This window comes from Rhineura floridana, chromosome 7 (genome assembly GCF_030035675.1).
Source record: "Rhineura floridana isolate rRhiFlo1 chromosome 7, rRhiFlo1.hap2, whole genome shotgun sequence".
NCBI lineage: Eukaryota > Metazoa > Chordata > Lepidosauria > Squamata > Rhineuridae > Rhineura > Rhineura floridana.
In genome coordinates, this window is record NC_084486.1 from 25,076,319 (window position 1) to 25,101,052 (window position 24,734).

At 39.3% G+C, this 24,734-nt stretch overlaps 1 protein-coding gene across 10 annotated transcripts in view; it reads right to left on the minus strand.

Annotated features, from left to right (window-relative positions):
* Nucleotides 1–2,082: 2,082 nt before the first annotated feature.
* CCSER2 (coiled-coil serine rich protein 2) overlaps nt 2,083–24,734 on the minus strand; it is a 65,342-nt gene continuing 42,690 nt past the window's right edge. For 7 of the 10 annotated variants that reach the window (XM_061635051.1, XM_061635049.1, XM_061635053.1 and 4 more), the window contains exon 10: nt 2,083–7,828. In XM_061635051.1, the coding sequence (XP_061491035.1) occupies nt 7,025–7,828 (804 nt within the window). In that variant the 3' untranslated portion in view covers nt 2,083–7,024. Of the gene's footprint in view, nt 7,829–12,076; nt 12,136–19,124; nt 19,210–24,734 lie in introns of all 10 variants that reach the window. The other 3 variants (XM_061635057.1, XM_061635056.1, XM_061635058.1) reach the window with 2 other exon arrangements.

A 24,734-nucleotide genomic window follows, 5' to 3' on the forward strand; every position in this document is an offset into this window, starting at 1 on the left:
TTATGGGCTTTGAGTAGGTCAGTTCCTCTCCTCCTGCTGCCCCTTTCATTGGATGTGGTGCTTTGACAGCTGGGCCTGGGCATGGGAAATTCCACTGCAAATTCTCTCTCATATATGAGCTCATTGAGTAGCCCTACTCAAGCGATATTTAATGTACCTTCCAGATGAAGAGAAACTAAAATGGTCATTGGATGGAGACTTTCCGCGTAGTACAGTGGGTAGAATGTTAGCGAGTGTCTGAGAATAAATTCCTGCATAGCCATTGAGCTCACTGACCTTGGGCAGTCACTTTCTCTCAGTTTAACCTACCTTGTGAGGGTATTATGAAGATTCATTTGGAAGAATGACAGGTCTGCCACCTTGAGCTCCTTGGAGAAAGTATGGTATGCAAATATGATCAGGGCAGATAGCATAATGGATATTTAAACAGAGGTAGGTGCTACCAAAGCACAAGTTCAAATCACAGTGTGCCTGACCTTAGTTTTTTTATGAAAGAAGTTGTGAGTGGAATTGAGGTGCATACTACATTTTGGGAACCCATGCATGTACTCCAATCAAAATGAGTATGTTAACTCCAAAATGTATACCTGGACTACAGTGTTCTATATATAATGAAATCCAAGTTCTCCCCTGAAATCCTAACTTTTAGAGCAGCATTATGGAGAAATATTTAGGGAATACATAGATTAATCCAATATTACTAAAACTTGGAAGGCACAAATACCAGAATACTGTTCTCCCACAACTATGAACATTTTACATGTTCAGCTATTACAGTAAGGCCCCCGCTTTACAGCGCTTTGCTTTACGGCAATTCGCTAATACAACGGTCTCAATTAGACTAAAGCCCCACACATACGGAGCTTGTTCCGCTTTTATGGCGGTTTTCGGGCATCGCACGCCATTGTATTCAATGAGTTCCGCTTTACAGCGGGGGTCCAGAACGTAACCCACCATATGAGTGGGGCCCTACTGTACGTTATAGGCATTTTCTTTTGAGGAAGGCAGTGGGACAGGACCAAATAATAGTAATTAAAACCAATAAGTGAAAAGGTATATTTAAAGATGAATATACTGTAGTTTAGTGGTAAATACTGAAGCGAAGGAGTTCATCATGACAGTCCCATAGCCATACCCCCAAGAAATCCAAAGGTTGCACCAGCTGCCAGTTACTTTCTGAGTCTTGTTCAAGGTGATGTTTAATGCCTCTCATGGCCTAGGATCTGTATACCTTATGGAGCATCAGTATGAGATCTCTCTCTCTTTTCTCCCCTACCCCTCACCATAAAATGGATGGGTAGAACCCAGGTTTAAATGTTGGTTTGGAGATCAGGACAACAGTAGGAAAGGTTGCTGCAAGATTGGTGCTATTTGCATTCCCATTTAATTTGCATGGTTCACATGACGTTACAGGCAGCTATCACACAGTTTTCCTGTATCAAACCAATCCAATTTTAATGTGAAAAGGAAAGGAAAAACAATTTCAGGTTCACTGTGGTCGTCTGTGTAGGCACTTTGCCTTGGTGTTTTTTTAGTGAGCAGACTGTCTTATGCCCCATCACCAGCTCTCTCTCTCTCTGCCACCCGCAAAATCTGCCTTTCACTCACTCCCCCCTCTGTTCAGTTTCACAGTTTCATGTCAACTGCACCCACTCCCTCTCCTGGCTTCAGCTGGGAGAGGTGTGCAATAGACAAGAAACAATGAAACTGACAAAAAAAAACCTCCCTCATACTCTGGAGGGGGTAAGCATATAAAATTAGGGACAGGGCCACAAGGAAACAACAATACTAAAACTTTCCAGAGGAATGCCTACTTGTGTGAAAGGAAAACAACAGATTTAAATGTAGGAAGTGTGAACTTTGCCAATCTATCATGATGGCACAAGCTGCATCTTTACTGCGAAGTTCAGCTCCCATGTGAATGAGCCCAAAGCCTGGCAATTTGTTTGCCAGTTCACCGATTTCTATTGACAACACTAGGCAGCAGAATAATCATTTTAAAATTAAGGTTCAGAATGCTCTGTATCTCCCAGAATTTACCTAGCAAGCCACACATATACAAATGACTGCTAACACACAAAAGACATTCAGAATTATGAATTTTATTCACTAAAGCAACACTGAGGAAAGTCTTTACATACAAGTTTTTAAATCATCTTTACAAGCAAGTTCCAATATACAGTATTTACTCTGAATTTTTTTGTTAAAAGAAATATTTTTGTATTAAGGGTACTTTTGCAGCTAGTACCGAATGTAATACTAACACTGCAGTTAATACCAATTTATTGTGGTGCTTTTGACATTTATGTAGGCAGTGAGCAGCTTTACTACAGCAGTGATCAAAATATTTTTGAGTTTTCCTATAGCATGGTTGTAGAAAAGTCTAAAATCCGGATCTACAACCACAACTGTGTTTCAACAGGGCAAAATTCACCAACATTAAGCACTTAAATTCCACTGATTTCAGTAAGGGAAAGCCAAGCACAAGCTTAACTCTCCTACTGAAAGCAACAGGCCTTAAGTGTTTAACTTTTGCTGAATTGTGTCTATGGTGGTCAGAGAACCTCTGCAACCTGATAAAAAAACAGATAAAATGGAAATCACATTCCAAAACCAATATCCATTTTAATGGCATGAGAAGACATCTCTATCAAAGACAGTTATGCAAAAAGTAATTATGTGTCATCCGCAGGCATGCTAATCTGCCAGTATACAAAACGTTTCATGAATGCACGTGGATTGACATGCAAGGGACAAAATAAACTACAAATGCCATTCACGTTATCTAAGCTGCATGAAAACAAAAAAACAGCATTTGAGAACCAAGGGTTGATTTGTGTGTTGTCAACTTGAGCTTCACCATAGTTGGATTTGAAGTTGCGTCACATTTATATCTGTGAACCACTTGAAAGATATGATGCTCATTGATTACACAAATGATTCACTCAAGTTGGAGGGGGGTTTAGTATTGCACATTCGTTCAATAACACCTCAAAAGTAATATCCAACCATATAAAACTTGAAGGACAAACCTCTGCAAAATTGAGTATTTAAGCCTCAGTTCTGGCAAGTGTGTCCACAAGGGCTTCTCTTTTGAAAGAAACTTTTAGCAACATTATATAAATATCAGATGTTAAATAAGTGGGTGTTTAGTGAGACAAACATTTGAGGGACAAAATCTTGCAGTAATGAAGTGATACCATGAACATCTGGACATAATAAAGAACAGGTGGCAGGGAGTGGATGTGGCTGGAGGCATTTTTAAGCTGCATTGTCCACGGAAAGCTTCCATTGTTTTAAAACCCTAAACCATAACTCCAATATATAATGAAAACTAACTCAACCACAGGCATTTAGAGTTAATTTAGGCACAACTCCAAGCAATAGAGCTCATAGTTTAAAGTGCAAAATTAGTTTTGTTCCACTTTCACATCTATTGTTAAAAGATCAATATTTTCATTATACATGTTTAAGGAGTAGTTTAATACTTTAGGAATTATTGCGCAAAGTAGAACGATGAAATACACTCTTTTAAAAGCCTAAACAATATCCCAATTGCTTTATATGTGCATTTAAAATAATTTCTACTGGTACTAATGGCATTTCTTCCCTTCAAATAAATATTCGTATTTCTTGAAACATTCACCCATTAGAGTCCCACTGCAGGCCTGGCATCCCACAAAGCTTTTTCTATAAACTACAGTGAGCCTTCCCTCTTCCCTCTCATCCACTAAAAAATATTTGTCTCATACTCTGGACTTTCTACACATACACTGTAACTTTCTTTGATATAGTTATACTCAGGGAAAGTTCACACATCTGGTTTAGAGACTGACAAATGCATGATGGTGAAAGCCATCAGTTCCCACCTTGGCTTCCTCTGTCAGATAACAGCCTTAGGTAGTGTGGTAGTGACCCATGGCAACTCATAAAGTGATGGTAGCCAACTCACCCTGCCACCCACAACCCCAATTTGCATATGTGCTGCAGCACAAACAATTTAGGCTACCCATCTCAAACTTGCATAAAACCAAGTTGCTATCCTCAGCTTCGCTTCTTCATTGCCAGTTTGACATTTAAAAAAATGGCACATGCAATCTTAAAATTATCTTTGGTTTTATTTTAGTAATATTAATATAAATAGAACCATGACCGGTTCCAGTGCTTACCTGTCATTAAGTGCCCTATGTAATACAGTGATTTTAGTATTAATTTTTAAAAAATAAATCCTTGAATGTTTTCTAATTTATATCCAGAAGCATTAATACAAATCCAGACTTTAACATGTGATGCAAAGGTATTTAATAATTGAATACAACTTAGAGTACTCGCCCCGGGCAAGTGGCAATTCCTTCCCAGAAGAGCTGTTAGACTGCTCACCATAAAAGTACACATTGGTGGGCTGGCAATTTCATTTTTTGTAGCTGGACTGAATGTGACTGAACAAAGGGAGATGTAGAATAGCAGGATGTAGTCAAATCAGTCATAAAACTTCATTTATTAGTGACAGCCAGACTGCTCTCTTTGACAAAATGTATAAACACATCTGAAGGGGCAAGCAGATACATGAAGCACTTCTGCTCCAGAAATGTGTAAATATTGGAGAACCAACTGTATGACAGTATGGAATCCTGCTATATTTGTTGTTCAAAGAGTAAGCATGCACCTTGACTCGAACTAGACATAAAAGTGTTTATATGACAAACTGCTGTGCCACTTTAAATGTTAAAATATCTGCTGCCACACTGTTCTTCAACCTTGGGTCCCTAAATGTTGCTGGACAACAACTCCCATCAACCCCAGCCACCTTAGCCAATGATGGATGATGGGAGTTATAGTCCAACATCTGGGGACCCAAGGTTGACGAACAGTGCACTATAACACTTATATGAGAGAACCACTCTTCAAAGTGACAATTTAACTTATCTAGACAGATGGAATATAAAAACAGATGTGTTAAGTCAGCCTCATTTAAACAGTATAATGTGAGAATCTCAGCTGTAATCCATTTCAAGGTTTGAGTAGGTAATGCCACAACAGAAAACCATTGTAGATTTTAAAATTTAAGTCCTCATATTACCCCTATCCCTGATCACTAAAAGGCAACTGAAGTTTTAAATGTTTGCAGTGCTTTAGGAAGCTGGTTGTACTTTAGCCCTTTTCATGCATTATAGATGCAAAAGGGCTCTAGAGGTGCTGTGTGCCTCCTCCCAGCTCCTTACGTTCAAAGGGTAACTTCTGAAGTGGGGAGTCCTCCCTTGCCATGTAGGCTCTCTAATTCAGAAGTTATCCCTCAACCATGAGAGGCTGGGAGGAGTTGCGCTAACGGAGAGGTAGGGCTAAATTTCACAACCCTGCAGCTCCTGTGTTGCCTCTTGAAGGTGGTCTCTGCCATTGGGAATTCTTGGGAAGGGGTATTCCCTAGTTGAGGAAAGCAACCAAGAATTCATGATCTTGCAGGTGTAAAAGTGGTGCATAGATAGTTAACCTAAGTGGATGTTCTTGGTCAGTCTTATGACTGATGGATCATGTTTGGTTAATGCATGTTTCTTCAACATCCCTTCCGAGGGAGGCAGATACTCTTGGCTTAAAAGAAGCCAAAGCTACAGGTGCTCTGGTTTCATTTTTATAATGTTTTATTTTTGCACAATCAATATTTGATCTAGTATTCAACAAAGGACTCTAAGCTGCTACTCTAATGTACTCATATCTGCTTCATTTAAAGCACAAAAGTTGTTCTCTGGTTTGTGTTGGAGTAAGACTTAGATGTAGTTAAGCTACTACAGCTTTGGTTTTATGGGCTGTAATGTTTTTATAGAACATTTTATTGCATATTTGCTAATTTAAGTTATAGGTATATCTTTACACTTCATTGTGCCATAAATACTTAACTACAACCATCTTCGGACAGAGTATCTAAGAGAGTTTTTCTAATTTACCAGTCACTTTCCATCTCTCATTCAACACCTAGGAACTAGCCACAAATACAGTATTATTAATCTCTGAAAGGAGTACCAGTTCTGTTCTTATGACTCCACAAGATTTCCCAAAGTGTTTCTGTATTTTAAAAATCTTTTTTTAAAAAACAAGTTTTTATTATGAAAAAATAAACTTCAAATCCCTACATTTATGGCAAAGTTTCGTGCAAACATTTCAAGTTGGGTTCTTAAGACTTGCAAAAGCACAGAAATGAATAAATAATTAACAATTAAGTTAAGTATTAAAATGAAAGATGCGTTGTGAAAATCCTCAATATGGATGACATAGACCCATTCTTCCCAGAGTCACATCACATACCATTTCACAACAGCCTACATGAAAAGGTTGTGGAAATATATCTACAATGCATGGATGGATGAATGTTTAAAATATAATTAAGATCCATTTCACCCTGTGAAATTTTGTTGGTGAGTAGTGAAATATAGATTCAAAAAGCAAACAGAGCAATTTGGGATCCTCTTGGCAAAAAATAAAACCTCAGTTCAACACTAAATATACATAATTAAGAACGTTGAGTTCAGTGTTGTAATAAATAGGAGCATTTTGCATAGGTCTCTGAGATACAGTTAGAATTATGGCTGAGAATGAAGATAAAAAAAGACCAGCTTTGTATAATTTGTTAATCACTTATAATTGATGTCAGAACCAAACATGTAGGCATATCTATCTATTATTCAGTAGTTTAGACTACTAAGGGTCAGATTTCCAGCCAGCAGACCATCCTCCTCAAGCAAATGGTGTATAACTCTAGCAACCAGTAGTCACTGCAAACATTAGTGTTAAACCAAACTATCTTTAAAGGGACTTATGGGCAATGCAATCAATGGATAGCACAGGCTTTTGAAGAATGATGCACATTTCTACATGGCACAAAATCAAGTATAGAACAGAACAGTTCAGTACCAAAAGAACAGCAGCATTCAGTGCTTTTGATGAGGAATCTTGACGGAGACAAGAAAAGATGAGGGTAAGCAGCTTCACTATACAGGACAAGAAGATGTGCATATGCAAGTCATTATTTCAATTATGTCTTTGGTTTAGGAAGGCGGGAATGCCGATTAGAAGCCACACTATCACCAGAATGAATGTTTGAATCTTGCTTCTGCATGTTTTCTTTTGCTTGTGTTAGTTGCCTTGAGCGGGTGGTCTTGGAGCAGGCGTTCTGAGGTTCAGGAGGTATCATGATTTTGGGATTTGTCATTTGCTTGGGCCTAAAGGAAGCAGTTGGAGGACGAAGTTTAGAGGTCTTCTGGCTCTTATGACTCAGTTCAGACTGACTGGATGCCGTCTGCAGTTGTGTTAGGCTGCTTGGTGGCAGCTGTTCAAGCTCCTTTGAAGCAGAGCCATTTGGAGATGGTGCTGCAACGGTTACTGGAGGAGGCACTAAAGCATTCTGCTTTGGGGTCTTTGTGGCTCTTGAAGTCTTTGGCGGTGAAGCCTGGTTTGTCTGTGAGCAATGTTTTTTTAGAACTAATTTGGTCTGCACTTCTTGAGTATTTACTTGGGAAGATGATTGAGAAGAGGGATGAGAACGTAATGTACTAAATTTTCTACCAGTTAGTTCTTTAGGGTTTTCTCTAACTTTTACATTCTTGGTGGAATGTGCATTCTCTTCTGACTTCCTTACATTTAACTGTGTATTTAAAGTGCTCAGTTCATTTAGGCTGTTGAAGGAGCCATCTGCAGCATTTTGATATTCATGGCCACCACTTCTCTGTTGGTCTTCTGATGGTTCACTGTGGGCCACGATGAGTGATGTTTTTATTAATTTTCCCTGGGCGAGGTCTGTGAAACGAGGAAGGTGGCTGGAAGGCTGTAGTACTTGAGGCTATAGGAGAGAGAGTTACATGCCAACAATTAGGGGGAAAGCAGTCAATATAAACGCAAGACATACTGATCTGTTATGGTACTTTGAAATTCAACTTATCCATTAAAGTTTACATCTGAAAGACAAATGAAACAATACATTCCAGACATCTGCAGCAACAACAAAAGAATAAAATCCAGCAATCTCAAATAAATTGTGCAATACAGAGAGAAATTTATTGACTCAACTGTAGCAGGTAAAGTAGCCAGATAAAACAATGAAAATAAAACATACTACTGTAGCAAAAGGAACATTAATGCTCAAGAACTGATGACTTTGCATAAAGCAAATTTAATGACACACACGTGAATGAGAAGTTACACCTATCATTTCCTATTAAGTGCTCATACACTGAACCTATTAAATAAGATCCGAGGACATAAGGCAGGGGTGGGCAACTTTTTCCCCTCATCGAGGGCTATATTCCCTTGCCAGTAACCTGTCAGGGTCCACGTTAACTGTGGCTGCCAAAAGTGGTGGGGCCACCCTTCTTTCCCTACTTCTTCTCTGCCCAACAGGCTAGAAGGGGATGAATAGATTGTTTTTGCCAGAGTTCTGGACAGACAGCTTTCAAAGGGCTTCTGAAATTGGGTCAAGGGCTGCAAAAAATTAGGGCAAGGGCTACGTGTTCATCCTTGACAAAAGGAATTTGTTGCACAAATTTGTTTGAAATAATACTTCGCAATGCATTGCAAAGGCTTACTTTTTTCAAGACGTTGAGACGCATGGAAGGCTTGATTATAAAGTTTCCCTAATTTGCTCAAAAACTTCAAAGAGATTTTTAATAAAGCCACTGCATAATAGGTTTATACAAAATGGACTCTGGGATTGGAGATTTTATACTGCCATCACCACTCCCCAGAAAAGCATGATAAATATAGGGAAGAATCCATATCTAAGTGAAAGAGCATGAATTTTGCATGCAATGGCCACATTCATACCAATGTCTCAGTTTAAATGATCACAGACAGCAGGGGTGGGAAAGATCTCTGCCCGAAACCTCAAAAAAATGTCCACCAGTCAGAATAGACACTTAGATAGCCTATTACGTTCACTGCATTTTATGTAAAGGCTCATGTGATTTTACCAATGGAATTACTGGCCCTTTTTGCCTCTGGAATCGCTAGCACTTAAAAAAAATCTACACTACATAAGAGTTTACATATAGCGCTTTAAGAAATGTGAATATGCCCCCCCCAAATAACTTTTGACTCTGAAAGAACTGGAGATTCCATGGTTCATAGTATCCCCCTCCCCCCGCCTTGGAGATCAACACATTGCCAGTTAGTGCAACATATGAAAAGCCCAGATTTAAGTTTTCTACATCAATACTTACAGTAGGTTGAGGTGTATCAAAAGCTAGTCAAAGACCAGGTTCACATACAACCGTAAGCCAAACCATAGCTTAAGTGCAAATGTGTGAGTTCCTAGAAAGAATATTGCTGCTTTGCTACTTCTCTGTCATGCTGCTCTGAGCTAAGCCATGAGTTGGTTTAGAGTGTCATCTGACCCCAGGCTTGTGGGTTTGTCTTGACCCAGACAAGCCATCTTGGTTTACAGCTCACGGTTTGTCTGGAGGAGACAAACCATGAGTCTGGGTTTAGATGGCATGCTGAACCAGGGGTGAAGAACTGCATCCAGCTGGAGGGCCAGGTCCTTACCTCCCCCTTCTTCCATGTGCCAACTCTGATATGTGGCTGGGGTTACCCATTTTCCTTTGCCCACACAGTCATTTTTCACAAGCTTCATCTTATTTTGATTGAAACAGAAGTGAATTATTTTTTTTCAACAAGCCAACATTTATGGCACAAAGTGAAATGCAAGCTTCCTTACCAGGAGCTCCCCAACTGTACCCTTTTATTGCTCAGGGCAGTTTAGAAAGCAACTTGGGGATTTGCTTGGGAGGTGGAGGTTGCCTCTAATGAAAGCACCCACATACTCTGCATGTAGTTAAGGGTGTCTCCCTGGGCCATAAATGCTTTAAGTGGACTTCAGACTGCCCAGTCGTAGAGATTCATGATTGAGTGGAATATAAACATTCATAAACTTTGCCGGTCAGGTGTACTTGCAGAGTAAATAACCTTCCTTTTTGCTATATGAGAGCAATAGAAGCTGAATGTTTTGGTATGATCTGGTTGTTTATGTTTCTATACATATTACACAACCCTCCTCTAGCCATACAAACTCGTGCCCCTCCCTTCATCACTGTCTAGGATTGCAGCCATTGTGAAGCCTCCTTTACAAAATGAAAGCGTTCTGTTGACACAAAGGACTTTAACTTTCTAAAGCTGTAATCTTAGCCACATTTACCTGAGCATAAATACCACTGAACTCAGTCAAACCTGAGTAGATATGCTGCCCTGGGATTCTTTGAGATGAAGGGCAGAATATAAATTTGATAAATGATTAATACATCAATAATAAATATGCAATTGTGCTGCTAATCACTTTCTATAGGTATCAAGGAATGCAGAACAATATTCTAAGAATTTCAAATATTTCTAAACCATCAACATTTTCAAACTCAATTTACCAAAATAAGATGACAATGTGTTCCATGGCATAATATTCATTGCTTGCATTTCCTAGCAGTCCATCATTTCTGACCAGAGAAGCATAAAGAAATGCAGGATGCATGCAAAACATATGACCTGATAACTATACTGATAACTCAATGAAAACATAATTATTACTAGCATAAAGAGGCATACATGTTCCAGACACTGTAATATGGTGTGAAAAAGGACAGAACCCACCCCGTTCTCCACCTCTAAATCCTACCCCATACCTAGAATTCTTTCATTTCCAGGTGTGTGTGTGTGTCATCTAGACTGCTGCAGGAAACACCAAATTATGTGCAACATTGTGTGTTGCTGTGCTTAAATTTCCAGACATCTTACTATCTTAGAGCATAAAGAGGAAGAAAGGAAATGGTTAACAGAAAAATGACAAGCAGAAGGACCAGAAAAAATATCCAAGCTTGGATCCTATATGCACTACCTTGACATCACCAGACTGTCAAAGTGGAGGTGGATGGCAGTGGATGATGAAGGCAAAAGGGATCATTCTATGCTTCTGCTATGTAGATTGTTTCTCCACCATTACAATGGCTACACTCCAATTATGCATAATAAAACAATAATCAGTAAAGTCATACGATCTTTGCAAAGATGCATGAGAGCAGTGGGATGCATCCAATAACGTAACAGAAGAACACTGTATTTTCAAAATTACTCCTAAGTCCAAGAAGCTCCTGTTTGCACAAGCGATGCATCAAGACATTTATATGGCCTACTCAAGCTTGTATACTACATTCTGTACTTACTTCACCAAAGGAGCATTAATGCTATTTTTCTTTATGGGCACAGTTCTTTGAATCAATTTGTTTTAACAATTCGGAGTCACTTCCCTAGTAAGAGGTCACTTAACCTGCCATCTGTCCTCTCACAAACTTAAAACCTGAAAAGCATTAAACATTCTTGGCTTTCAAACAAGCAAAGTAGGAAATTTAATTTCCCCTTCAGGTAGGGTACACAGAAATCCTTTCCCAAGATCAGAGGAACAATAAAGATAGAACAGCTGGAAATTCCACAAAATAAATTTATAAGACTTCTGTGCCAGAAGTTTGAATTAGTATGGAATTTATATTTATACCTGTGTAGTCTTATGCTGTCATTTATGTATTATAAGCTTCTTAAAAGGGAAATTACCTTATTAGCAAACTAGAATCAAATCCTGAAATTGAATCTCAATGCCAAATTTAGGATCATCCCACAACATCTAAAAAATCAATGTGTGGGCCAGGCAAAAAAACCCCACACACCTTATCAAACTTAAATTGAAGGAACATTTCTCTAATTAAACCATGGAAACAGTTTGCTCTTTATTTTAATTTTTTAAAACCTCCACATTCTTTTGTAGCATAAATATAATAGCCCCTCTTACATTATAAAGATTAATGAAAACTCATATGAAATGCTATGTGCACTTTCAAAAGTGCTATATAAAATTTTTACTGTGCTGTAAAATACTTCTGAATTTGTATAAGAAAAGAAGCCGGTTATGACAAAACATTAAACACCAATTGTGCCTTTGGATACACCCCACCTATAACACTGTAAAGAGTTATTTTTATAGTACATATGGGTTCTAGAAATTATCCATCTCCAGGTATCTCTAGATGTCTTATTATAAAGGAGCCCAATGTACCCTGCCACAATATAACAGCATCCTGTGAAGGCTGGTTCTACACGAGTTCTTGTGGGGTGCTCACTAGCAGAAAATCAATGAAGAGAATTGCCACGTAAGACACACAGAGTAAACCGGAATTTACTTAGAATGCTTTGCAGTTTTGCATACAACTTGATGCTATTCTGTAAGGTATAGAAAAATACAGGCATGAAAATGTGATTCTCTCGCTTATAACACGTGAGATGAACATTGACTGCAATTTCAGTAAGAACTGCAGAGCAACCTTTTCTTATTAAGTTGTGAGGGATGGAGAAAGTGAGACAACTGCATGCACAACTTTAACATGCATGCACCATGCAGGCAGCAAACACAGTAAGTGAAGAAGTGGAAGGAGGAAGAAATCTTAAGTTGTACTGTACCACGCTTTATCATAGAAGTAATGGACTAATTCCTCAACTCCTTGCAAATAGCAAAATGGAAAGCAGAGACAAGGAAAAGACAAGGACAGTGATGTCAGAGGACCAAGACATAACAATGAGCAATTGCCATGAACAAGAGTACCCTCCCATTCATTATATGGTTGTGTATATGTACCTATACAATGCAGCATCCATTCCAATGTAATAAACCACAGTCTTGTACATAAAACAGGTATATCCCTGAATTTCAAGAACAAATCTATGCTAACTTTTCAAAGGACTCACCTTTAGCAGGATCTCAGCATTTATTCTAATTACAATAATATGAAGGATTCCCCACGCACTCCAATAGTCTCGGTTTATTGCTTATCTCATAATTTTCTTGTGAACCGCCTAGAGAGCTTTGGCTATGGGGCGGTCTATAAGTTTAATGAAATAAATAAATAAATAAATTTTGGAAGTGGTATTTGTCTATAGCAGAGGTAGGGAATCTGAGCCCCTTCAGATGATGCTAGATTTCACCTGTCACAGGGAAGCGATCGTCAGCCAGTGCCAGTTCCAAAGCATACTTAACAGCCCAGTATTGATTCAAGGTCATTCTTTGTCTGCTAGCTGCTGCTTTTGCTGATCCTTTTTTTCCAACTCACAAAATATACTGATATTATTGAAAGGAAATATTGATAAAATTATTGTTCTTAATACAGGAATACCCCGCTATACAGACCTTCACTTTAAGGACACTCGCGAGTACGGACATACTTACAGTAGCACCATTCCTGTTTGCGTACGCTCGCTTCGCAAAAACGGACACTTAACCTTTGGTTGTGGCCTGTTTTTTTGGTCCGTGGGGTGATGGAAAGAGATGTGACCGCGAATCAGCTGGGAGGCACGATCGCGATCAGCTGGGAGGCGCGGCGGCGCAGCAGCAGAGACACCTGCGGCACAGCCGCAGAGAATTTAGCGCGGGGCCTTGAGGCTCCGCGTGAAGGAGAGGTGGCACAGTGGCGGCGCAAGTGAAAAACGGTAGTTTTGCCTCCCCCCTCTCCATGAGCCAGGATATTTCCATTGCTCATAACATTCTAAAACCACACCTCCTCTGTCCAACCTCCAGTTGGCTTTGCATACATTTCTATCCTGTAATTATGCCAAATAAGATCCACTTGTTTCCATCACCCTAGCTCAACATATGTATGATTTGTCTTTGATCACACCATCAGCACACCTCTGATCAAACACAACAGCACACTTTGATTGGAGTGGATAAAGTTTACCAGTTATCATGGTCTAGATCTGGTCTCTTCATATGTTATTGGCCTCCAATCCCATCAATCTAAGTCAGCATGTCCAATGGTCAGGCATACTGGGCGCTGGAGTCTAACAACATCTGGAGGAACATAAATTCACCACCCTTAATCTACACACATAAGAACTGGAACAAGGTCTACAGATGATTATTCTAAATACTTCGATCAATGGGGTTTTGTCATTATTTTAAACACAGGTTGATTTTTTAATCAACTCAGTCTGAATAAATTTTGGTTGTGTAAACAGATTTGCCACACACCTAAATGCAGCTTACCAGCCAAGGGTACTGTTGAAAACTGCGGAAACTCTGGGAACATGGCAAAACTGTTCAACATGGCCTGTCCCTACATACAAATTCAAGCTATAGTGGCTACACACAAACACACGCACAAACTTAACCCAGTTTGAAACTCCTGTAAAAAGAAATCCTTGGACAAAAAGTCATTATTTTATTAAGATTTGTCTAGAGAAAAGATTGTCGGTATATCATATTTTGACAGACCTATTCGTGCATGAAACTGCCATGGCCTGGTTCACATATCACATTAAATGATAGGTTAGATTTAAACTATGGTTTAATGTGAACGGCCAGTGTGCTAGTGCACACTGCTCCAAAGTTCCTGTGGGGCTCTTCCCAACTTCTGCTGCTGTCAGGACACAGACAAAACAAGTCAGGGTAGGGCATGTTGAACCTAGACTTGTTTGTTTCCCCCAAACAGACCTCAAGCAAGAGTCAAGAGCAAAACGTGGTTACTGCTTACTATTTATTTGAAAGAAACAAACTATGAGCCCAGATTTGGGCAATGTGACAAGCCAGATTCTAGCTTGTTTTTCTTCGTGATGCAGAGCACCACAGAGATTTTTTAGCAGTGTGCACCCTCGTTCACATTAAACCATAGATGGGGAACCTTTTCCAGCCTGATGGCCATATTGCCATCTGGACAACCTTCCGCATGCCACATCCCAGTGCTGGGTGAGAAGCAAAAGTGGATAGCACCTTTATGTAGTAGGCTAGTTTCTACACAAATATTCACATCTCTTTCTGTCCTCCATCTAAACTAGTAAAAGTCATTATCAGAGTTCAAGGACACATTCCAACTAGGCACAAACACTCAAAAAGTATACGAAGCAAGGCCAATTAGAGATCTAGTCTGGGAAAACATGGTGTTGGGGGAGAAGGTATGCAGCCTGGGGAGAGAAAGCCTTGGGCCAGAAAGACATGGCTGTAGAGGTGTATTTGGCCCCAACTCGAGGTTCCACACCCCTTTTATACAGTGATTTAATGTTATGGGTTAACTGGGCCAATAAGTGCATTCGACTGAATTTTTTCATATGATTCTTTCACTGATTTCCTAGCTCTTAGCAACTTTCAGTTCACAGCTCACACTACCAAATATGGACCACAAAATATGAAAGACATACTGAGAACATAAGAAGAGTCCTCCTGGACCACAACAGCAGTTCATCTAATCCAAGCTCGGTGAGAAGATGGGGCCATGTGAGTTCAGATTAAGAAGCCAAAGAAATTGCTTACCCCAGTCTAGCATAATGGAAAGTAGATGTTCATTTTTAAAAGTTGCAATTAGAAACATCTTTGACATTAAATGTTTTGATCACATCAGTCACTGAATATGGACATGTCATACATAGTTTGAAGCTATAATATTTTTTTCAGTGTTCTTTGGCCTTTTCCAAACATAAAGGATTCATAATTCAATGTTTTAGCTCTGAGCTTTCCCTTTTCTTCCTAGTCATGTCAAACTATTCCTTCCTTATACCAAGAAAAGTAGAGGATAGGTAATGCAAAGTGTGCTACAGAAGAGATGTGCAAACATGAGTTCCTTATTAATTAGAATAGTAGCATTATGGAGCTATTTTCACTAGCTTCTTAGTGTTCCTAGAGCATTCCAGCATGAGAGACTAATATTGTACTTTTCCACACTGGCTGGAATAATTTCAACCTTCCTTTGGAACCAGTAATAAACTTTTCAGAATTTGGATTTTTTTTTTGGATGTGTGTTTGTGTTGTAATACCTTGGTGTGTTGCTATTTAGAATAGCGGCATGTCCACATTACACATATAAACCAGTTTCAAAACTATTTTATTATCACATTTCTCAAACAAGCAACCAAGGCAAGTGTTGTTCTGTGGAGGAATTAAGAATCTTTAACACAGGATTATCAGTGTTCTCACTGAGACCAAATGCAAGAATTCTTCTAATCAGTGTAGATGTGCTGCCCTGGGATCCTGCTAGGAGGAAGGTCAGGAAATAAATAAATAAATAAATAAATGTGCTATTTAGAGAATTTTGAATGAAAGCACTATCCCTGGTAAATTAGTAATGTCCACAGTGGAATCCACTGATAATCCTAAAATAACCCCTCCACTGGGACTAATGAAGAACATCTAAAAGAAATGCAGGTGACATAGGGTAATTTACAATTATTGCCCCATCAAGTCTTCTGTAGCTGCTAAATCACAAGCTTGCCCCTCAACAGCTAACAAAAGGAGCCTGAGAAGCCTGAAGAGCTCCACCTGATGGATGACCTTTACTGGGAGAAAGACAGGGGGAGTGCAACCCTGTTATTTTTACAGGATCTCTCAGTGGCTTTTGATACCATTGAACATGGTATCCTTCTGAGCCTTGGTCAGATGGGTATCAGCACCACTGTTTTACAGTGATTCCGATCCTATCTCTAGGGTCATTTTCACAGAACAGCACTGTGACAATGGTGCTGTGGGGTGCCGCAGGATACCATCTTGTCCCCAATGCTGTTTAACATCTACATAAAGCCCTTGGGAGTGGTCATCAGGAGATCTGGGGTGAGGTGTCAGCAGTACGCTGATGATATCCAGCTCTGTTTCTCTGTAACTTCTGAATGGGGAGAGGCCATGCAAGCCCAGGACCAGTGCCTGGACTCAATGGTGGGCTAGATGAGGGCTAATAAACTGAGTCTGAATCCTCGCAAGATGGAGGTGCTGTGCGTTGGTGGTTCCCGAGCTCAAATAATTGGTCGGTTGCCTGCTTTGGATGGGGTCGTACTCCCTCTGAAAGATCAGGTTCGTAGTCTGGGGGTGCTCCTGGATCCATCTTTGTTGCTAAAGGCCCAGGTGACCTCAATGGCTAGGAGTGCCTTTTACCAGCTTTGGCTGATAAGACAGCTGCAGCCGTTTCTGGACCAGGATAGCCTGGCCACTGATGTCCATGCACTGGCAACCTCCAGGCTGGATTACTGTAATGTGCTCTATGTGGGGGCCGCCGCTGAGGTTAGTCTGGATGCAGCAGCTGGTGCAAAATGCTGTGGTGTGACTGCTTACAGAGACAGGATGTCACCAATATGTTACCCTGCAGCTGAAAGAATTGCACTGGCTGCCCATTTGCTACTGGGTCAAGTTCAAGGTTTTCGTTTACAAAGCCCTATGCAGCTTGGGGCCAGGATAACTAAGAGATCCATCTTACCCCTTATATACCTAGTCAACCACTGTGCTCTGCAGGTCAGGGCCTCTGCAGATACAATCTTATCAGGAGGGTCCGTTTCACACAACATAGGAAGTGCCATAGGTTGTGGCACCTATCCTTTGGAATTCCCTTAGACAGGCACCATCTCTGTTATCTTTTCGGTACCTACTGAAAACTTTCCTCTTTCAACAAGGCTTTTAAGTAGAGACCTTATCCCAGTCTGCATTGGAATTGCTTTTTAATATGTTTTTAAAGATGTTTTGTTTTAATACGTTTTAGAGTGCTTTTAGTGTTTTTGTTTGCTGCCCTGGGCTCCTTCAGAGAGAAAGAGTGGGATATAATTGATCAATAAAATAAATAAATAAAGGTAAGGAGAAATCCTCTTGTTAGAAGTCCTGGCTGGCACAAGATTGTAATGATACTAGAAGCTGTGAGCCTGTTCTGTCAACTCTAGGCTGGCACCCCACCAGTCTAATGGCATCCTACCAGTCTCTGCCCTCCCAAACCCTTTTGCATGGCTTTCCCCTGCATCACAACAGGAGCTACATGGGCCAAGGCAAAACCCAGAGAAAGGGTCAAAGGTTTCCCTTACACCAGTTCTCAAGGCCAATTCTGCACAGTACAACATCGAAACAGTCCCTTTTTTTGTTCAAAATAGAGCAAAAAAAATCATCTGGGTGGGGCCTGACAACAAATCAGCACATCTGTCTTCCATCTGCAGAATGTTTGTCAGTAAGCATTCAGTCTTAGTTTAGTTCCCAAAGAGCAATCTCAAAATATAGGTAGCCATTTAGTTACCATCTTTTTATATTCTTAAAAACACCATACCTAAATTACATGAAGACTGCTTTCTCTCCCACATCCAGACAACTCCCTATGTAGGAGTTGGAAAACAGTACATAGAGAATAGGTCACCAGTACTATGTTGTGTTATACTCTTTTTCATTACTTTGCTGAAGATTTTACTTTTTGCTCATACTGAATTCATTTAGTAACATGAAAACACTGAAGCTGATAATGCAAATTCTTAAAACCACAAAAAATATGTATGTCACCACTCAACTTTTACTAAAAGTTGTGGAAAAACATCCTTGTTTTGCAAGTCAGCTTTCTAAAGCGTGGATATTTTAAAACTAAAAAAAAATCTACCATAAACAAATGAATTTGTTTGCACAAATAAGGCAGTCACTTTGTATTTCCCCTGCAATAATTGAAGCTAGTGTTCCACAGTATATGAAGACTTACCAGTTTTCCACTCTACAGTACAAATACAGTACAGTACAAATTAGCAAATTTGTCTTTTCTATTGTGCATAAACAATACAAAAACACCCCATTTTAGTTCAAGCAGTTGCTAGTTAATGAGCAATATTAATATATCATGCATTGCTGAAAAAGCCACGTTTTCCTTAATCTGTTACATGGGCAATTGCAGATTGAGAGATCTTTTAGAAAAGCTACCCAGCTGAAAGAAAAGTGTAATTTTCCAAAGATATACTGTTATCAACGTATGGCTTCCATGAACATCATATTTGCATAATATTTGCGGAGATATGTGGATGAGCACACATGCTAAGGACAGGAACAAACAGGACAAACACTTTAAAAGCCATGGGAGGGGAAAAACAAGCAAACTGTGCTGCAGGATAAATGAAATAAAGCTTTCAGGTAGCTTTTTGACATCTATTATGAAACTGTTTGATAAAGCTGTTAAGTTGCAGTTATATCGCACGTGAAGGAGGAGCTGAGGTTAGACCACAGACTTGCATGTGTCTTATGTTTTTGCTTGGAAGCACAAAATGCTACACAATGAACAGTGCGTGCAAAGGGGAAACTGCTACTGGAGCACAGCGAGGGATATGAGTGAGAAGTACAGACTCACTCTGTCTGCGTTGCGGTGGAACAGTCCGAGGGGTGCCCTGGAATGAGCCCTGCCAGGGAGAGAAGGAAGGAGCAGAATACCCACCCTGTGCAGAGAAAGATGGGGGAGAAAGAATCATAAAAAAAGAGAACGGGGGGAAAACAGCACCCAAAGCCACATTGTTCCTCTTATTAAGAAGAAGCACTTCTAAATCTAGCCATCTCAAATTATTCAAAAGATCAGCAATGCTTAGTAAAAATTCCCTCCTGGAGAATATCTGAAGGAAAAATTTGGCTTTAGGTGTTCAAAATGTGTTTACCAAAAACAACATTAAGTCAACCATGGCACAAATAGCCTTTTCATACATATTTTAAAACCATTTCAGAGTACCTTGTGGGAGCCTGGTCTGTTTAAGAAATTGTTTTATTAGAAAAAGTTAACCAAGACTTTCAAATAAGCAGGGAAGGCTGCTTTAAAACTGTGTGTCTTTCAAACCTGAAAAGAGCAGCAAGACATCTAAGTAAGACTCTCTCCATTGCCTGAATGCATCGAGATATCTGGAAGGTGTTTTACTAGATCGCACTTTAGATGGCTGAGGCTCACATTAAGCTCACACAGCTGTTTCAGGTGTCCTAAAAATTTATGTAGCAAGAGCTATGTGGTTCCTTAGTCAATGGGATAAACCACAATTCCCAATCACATAGAGTTGTGATTTCCTTTTTGGACCCCATGGCAAGAATGCAACCCAAGAGTGATCCAACATACGCACAGAATAGTTTTACTTTCAGATTGTTTTGGCCTTCGGTTGCCAAGAATTCCTACATTTGTTGGCCAGGTAAACACAAGGAACTAATCAGTAACTGACAACAAATTACCTTAGCCTGAGTCTTGCTCAGCAAAGTTAACACCAAAACCAGCTTCAAAGAAAGGTATTTTCTTGCAGAAGGACCAGAATATATTTCAGAGTTCTCCACTTCAAGGGGTTTTTTTTTGTTAAAAAGGGTGTTTTATGTTCAATTTGATGAAAATTATTGCTTCCAAATACATTTTCTTCAACATGAAAAGTCCTATTGTTTTTACTAAAGCCAACAAAATGTAGACACTGAAAAATGGGACAAGTTAAGTTGTATGAACTTTGATAATTTTTAATTGTGGTAATGATTCAAGGTCAACTAATCTTCCAAATAGCCACATAAAGGAGTTGCTGTTCTCATAACTTTTCTTCACTGGTTTTTCTTGACAAATTCACTTAGATAAGGAGGGAGACATAAGTAATTTATTTTATTTAGGAACTGAAGTATCACCCTTAATCAAAAGAGATCCCAGGTTGGCTTACATAAAAAAAATACACTACTACACAAAATCCAATCAGCATACACATAAGACAAAATAGTAATTAAAATGGCATACTGAAATTGTCAAACATGGGAAAATAAAAAGGGTTTAGACTGGCACCTAAAAGGACAGAATAGATCCCAGGCTGGCTCCCTCTCCCTGGTTACCTTTCACCTGACAGCAGAGGAACTGAAAAAGAGTGTTCGTAGATTATTTGAACATTTGGACAGGTTGATATGGAAACAGGCATTTTATGTACCTGAGTCCCAAGTCATTTAGGAGCTTTAAAGTCAGCAACAGCACCTTGAACTGGGTTTGGAAATGAACTGGCAGTCAGTGAAATTCTTTTAATACTGGTGAGATATGTTCCCAGTGGCTGTCCCGGTAAAGTCTTATAGCCACACTCTGTATTACCTGCAGTTTCCAAACCTTCTTTCAAGAGCAATTCCATGTACAACACATGCAGACTAACTCCATAGATAACTGCAACTGAGCACATGCTTGGGTTTAGGGTTGTTTCAAATTTTAACAATATATAGCTCCAAGAGTCTGAGGGTGGCATGGAAATTCTCCAGGCAACTAACATGACAGCTGTCTTTTATTATAGCCACTGCATAAAGTAGTTGCCACATGGAGGTTCATGGAGGTTCTGAGCAGTAATCATCATGTGAAGACCAGTCTCCACCTTGACTTAGAAAAAGGGATGTCTAGTTTGTGCAGAAAGTTTTACTAGTACTAGTTTTGCAGAAAGTATGGAGAAGTTCCATACTTTCTGCAAAAACAAAACCAGGAGCAGACTGCAGTACAGATCATGAACTGGTTGTATCGGGAATCAGAGTAAAGCAAAAGAAGAAGAACAAAGCAATCATAATGCCAAAATGCAATTTAAATAACATCACAGAAGAATATAAAGGTCAAATAAGGAACAGATTTGAGGCTTTAAATTTAGTTGACAGAGAGCCAGAAGAACTATGGAGTGGTCAGAGACATTATCAGGGAAGATTCCAAAAGATTAGAGAAATGAAAGGGAAATTTAAACCACAAGTAGGGATGTTGAATAATCAACAGGGGAACACACTGACTGACCAAGATGAAATAAAAGGAAGATGGAAGCAATACAACTGAAGAACTCTATAAAAGAGATGCAAGGATGACAGATTCATGCATGGAGGAACTGTATGATGAAGAACCAGAAATTTTAGAATGTGTGGTAAAAGCTGATCTTAAAATACTTGGAAGAAACAAATCACCAGGAACAGATGTCATACCAATAGAGTTGCTACAAGCTACTGAGGCTGAATCGGTCCAAATTTTGGCAAACATTTGTCAACAAATATGGAAAACTAAGCAATGGCCACAGACTGGAAGCGTTCAATATATATCCCAATTCCAAAGAAAGGGGATCCCAGGGAATGCAGTAATTATCGAACTATTGCCTTAATATCCCATGCAAGTAAAGTAATGCTCAACATTCTACAACAAAGGCTCCCACCATATATGGAGCGAGAAATGCCAGATGTCCAACCTGGATTTAGAAAGGGAAGAGGCACCAGAGATCATATTGCAAACATATATTGGATAATGGAACGGACCAAGGAATTTCAGAAGAAAATAACTCTGTGCTTTATAGATTACAGCAAAGCCTTTGACTGTGTAGATCATAAAAAACTATGGAATGCTTTAAAAGAAATGGGGGTGCCACAGCATCTGATTGTCCTGATGCGCAACCTATACTCTGGACAAGAGGCTACTGCAAGGACAGAATATGGAGAAACTGATTGGTTCCCTATAGGAAAGGGTGTGAGACAGGGGTGTATTTTATCACCCTGTTTGTTTAATCTCTACGCAGAACATATCCTACAGAAAGCGGGATTGGACCAAGATGGAGGTGTTCAAAAATTGAAGGGAGAAATATCCATAATTAAGGTTATGCAGACTATACCATACTACTAGCAGAAACCAGTAATGATTTGAAACAAATGCTGATGAAAGTTCAAGAGGAAAGCACAAAAGCAGGACTACAGCTGAATGTCAAAAAGACTAAAGTAATGACAACAGAAGATTTATGTAACTTTACAGATGACAATGAGGACATTGAATTTGTCAAGGATTATCAATCCCTTGGCACAGTCATTAACCAAAATGGAGACAATAGTCAAGAAATCAGAAGAAGGCTAGGACTGGGGAGGGCAGCTGTGAGAGAACTAGAAAAGGTCCTCATATGCAAAGATGTATCACTGAACACTAAGTCAGCATCATTCAGACCATGCTATTTGCAATCTCTATGTATGGATGTGAAAGTGGGACAGTGAAAAAAGCGGGTAAGAGAAAAATCAACTCCTTTGAAATGTGGTGCTGGAGGAGAGCTTTGCGGATACCATGGACTGTGAAAAAGACAAATAATTGTGTGTTAGAACAAATTAAACCAGAACTGTCACTAGAAACTAAAATGATGAAACTGAGGTTATCATACTTTGGACACATCATGAGAAGACATATTCATTAGAAAAGATAATAATGGTGGGAAAAACAGAATGGAGTGGGAAAAAAGGAAGGCCAAACAAGAGATGGATTGGTTCCATAAAGGAAGGCACAGATCTGAACAGGGTGGTTCATGACAGATGCTCTTGGAGGTCGCTGATTCATAGGGTCGCCATAAGTCATAGTCGACTTGGAGGCACATAACAACAACAACAACCATAAGTCATAATCGACTTGAGGGCACATAACAACAACAACAAAGTTTGTATTCGTACTAATAAATGGGGAAATGTTGCTTTGAGGATAATGAAATATTTGTGCAGCCTGATCCTATCCATGCTTATTTAGAAATAAATTCTGTTGAATTCAGTGGGACTTGTTCCCAAATAATAATAATAATAATAATAATAATAATAATAATAATAATAATAATAATAATAATAATAATATACATGGGACTGCAACTGTAGAAAGATTACATGGATTTTGCTAATTTGAAACATAAGGCGTAGTCATGATACAGGAAACAGGCATGATACAGGAAAAAATAACACATTTAAATAAAATCTGACTTTTATGATTAGTTGAATGGGGGAAAGTACAGGTGGGTCAATCTTTTCAAAATAGCTCTGTGACCTACATGTGTGGATTGTATGCATTATGATAAACCCCAGAGATGACAAAAGTCTGCAATATAAGTAGAACATTCAGCAATGTTGCCTGAGGTTACATGACAAATCATTAAAGTTATTATATTTATATTCACCAACATTGTTCTGCCCCTCCCATTTCTATCCCCACAACAACCCTGTGAGGTAGGTTAACCTGAGAGACAGTGACTAGCCCAAGGTCACCCAGTCAGCTTCATGGCCAAGTGAGGATTTGAACCCTGGTCTCCCAGGTCCCAGACTGACATGCTTTACCACTATACCACACTGACTCTCTACTTCCGATAAGGTATAGTGTACAGTACAACGGTATGAAGAATAGATGGCATAGTACTGTCAGTCAGGTTTGTAAATATATATTTTTCTGGTTGCCTATGTGAAGAATCAACTGTGAGCAATCTTTACGTAAGATTTCACCCTTTTTATGTTGCATTTTACAAGGCTGCAGCAAACCTATAATGGTTTGGCTATACATCAGCAATCAGTAACTAAAGACTTGCCTCTTTCAACAAGCCTTTTAAGTTGAGACCTATCCCAGTCTGCGTTCTGTGTTAGAATTGCTTGTTAATATGTTTTTTTTAATAATGTTTCAACCTTTTTTTTAAAGATGTTTTTAAACCTTTTTTTAAAAAATGTTTTTAATGTTGTTTTGTTTTAATGTACTTAGAGCCATTTTGGTGTAGTGGTTAAGGTGTTGGACTAGGGTTTGAATCCCCACACAACCATGAAGCTCACTGGGTGACCTTGGGCCAGTCACTGCCTCTCAGCCTCAGAGGAAGGCAACGGTAAACCACCTCTGAATACCGATTACCATGAAAACCCTATTCATAGGGTAGCCATAAGTCGGGATCGACTTGAAGGCAGTCCAAGGTCTGTTTTTATGGTGTTTTTAAGTGTTTTTAGCGCTTCTGTTTGCTGCCCTGGGCTCCTGATGGGAGGAAGGGCGGGATATAAACCAAATAATAAATAAATAAATACATACATACATACATACATTAAAGAATACAAGCATATTTTTCCACCAATGTACTGTAAAGTTATCACTATCACTTCCCCTTCAACTAAACCCCTAGCATAGACCTTGCACCCTTCTGAATCTTTTTGAAAACCAGTTATTAACACTAAATCCCTCTCCCCAAATTACAGT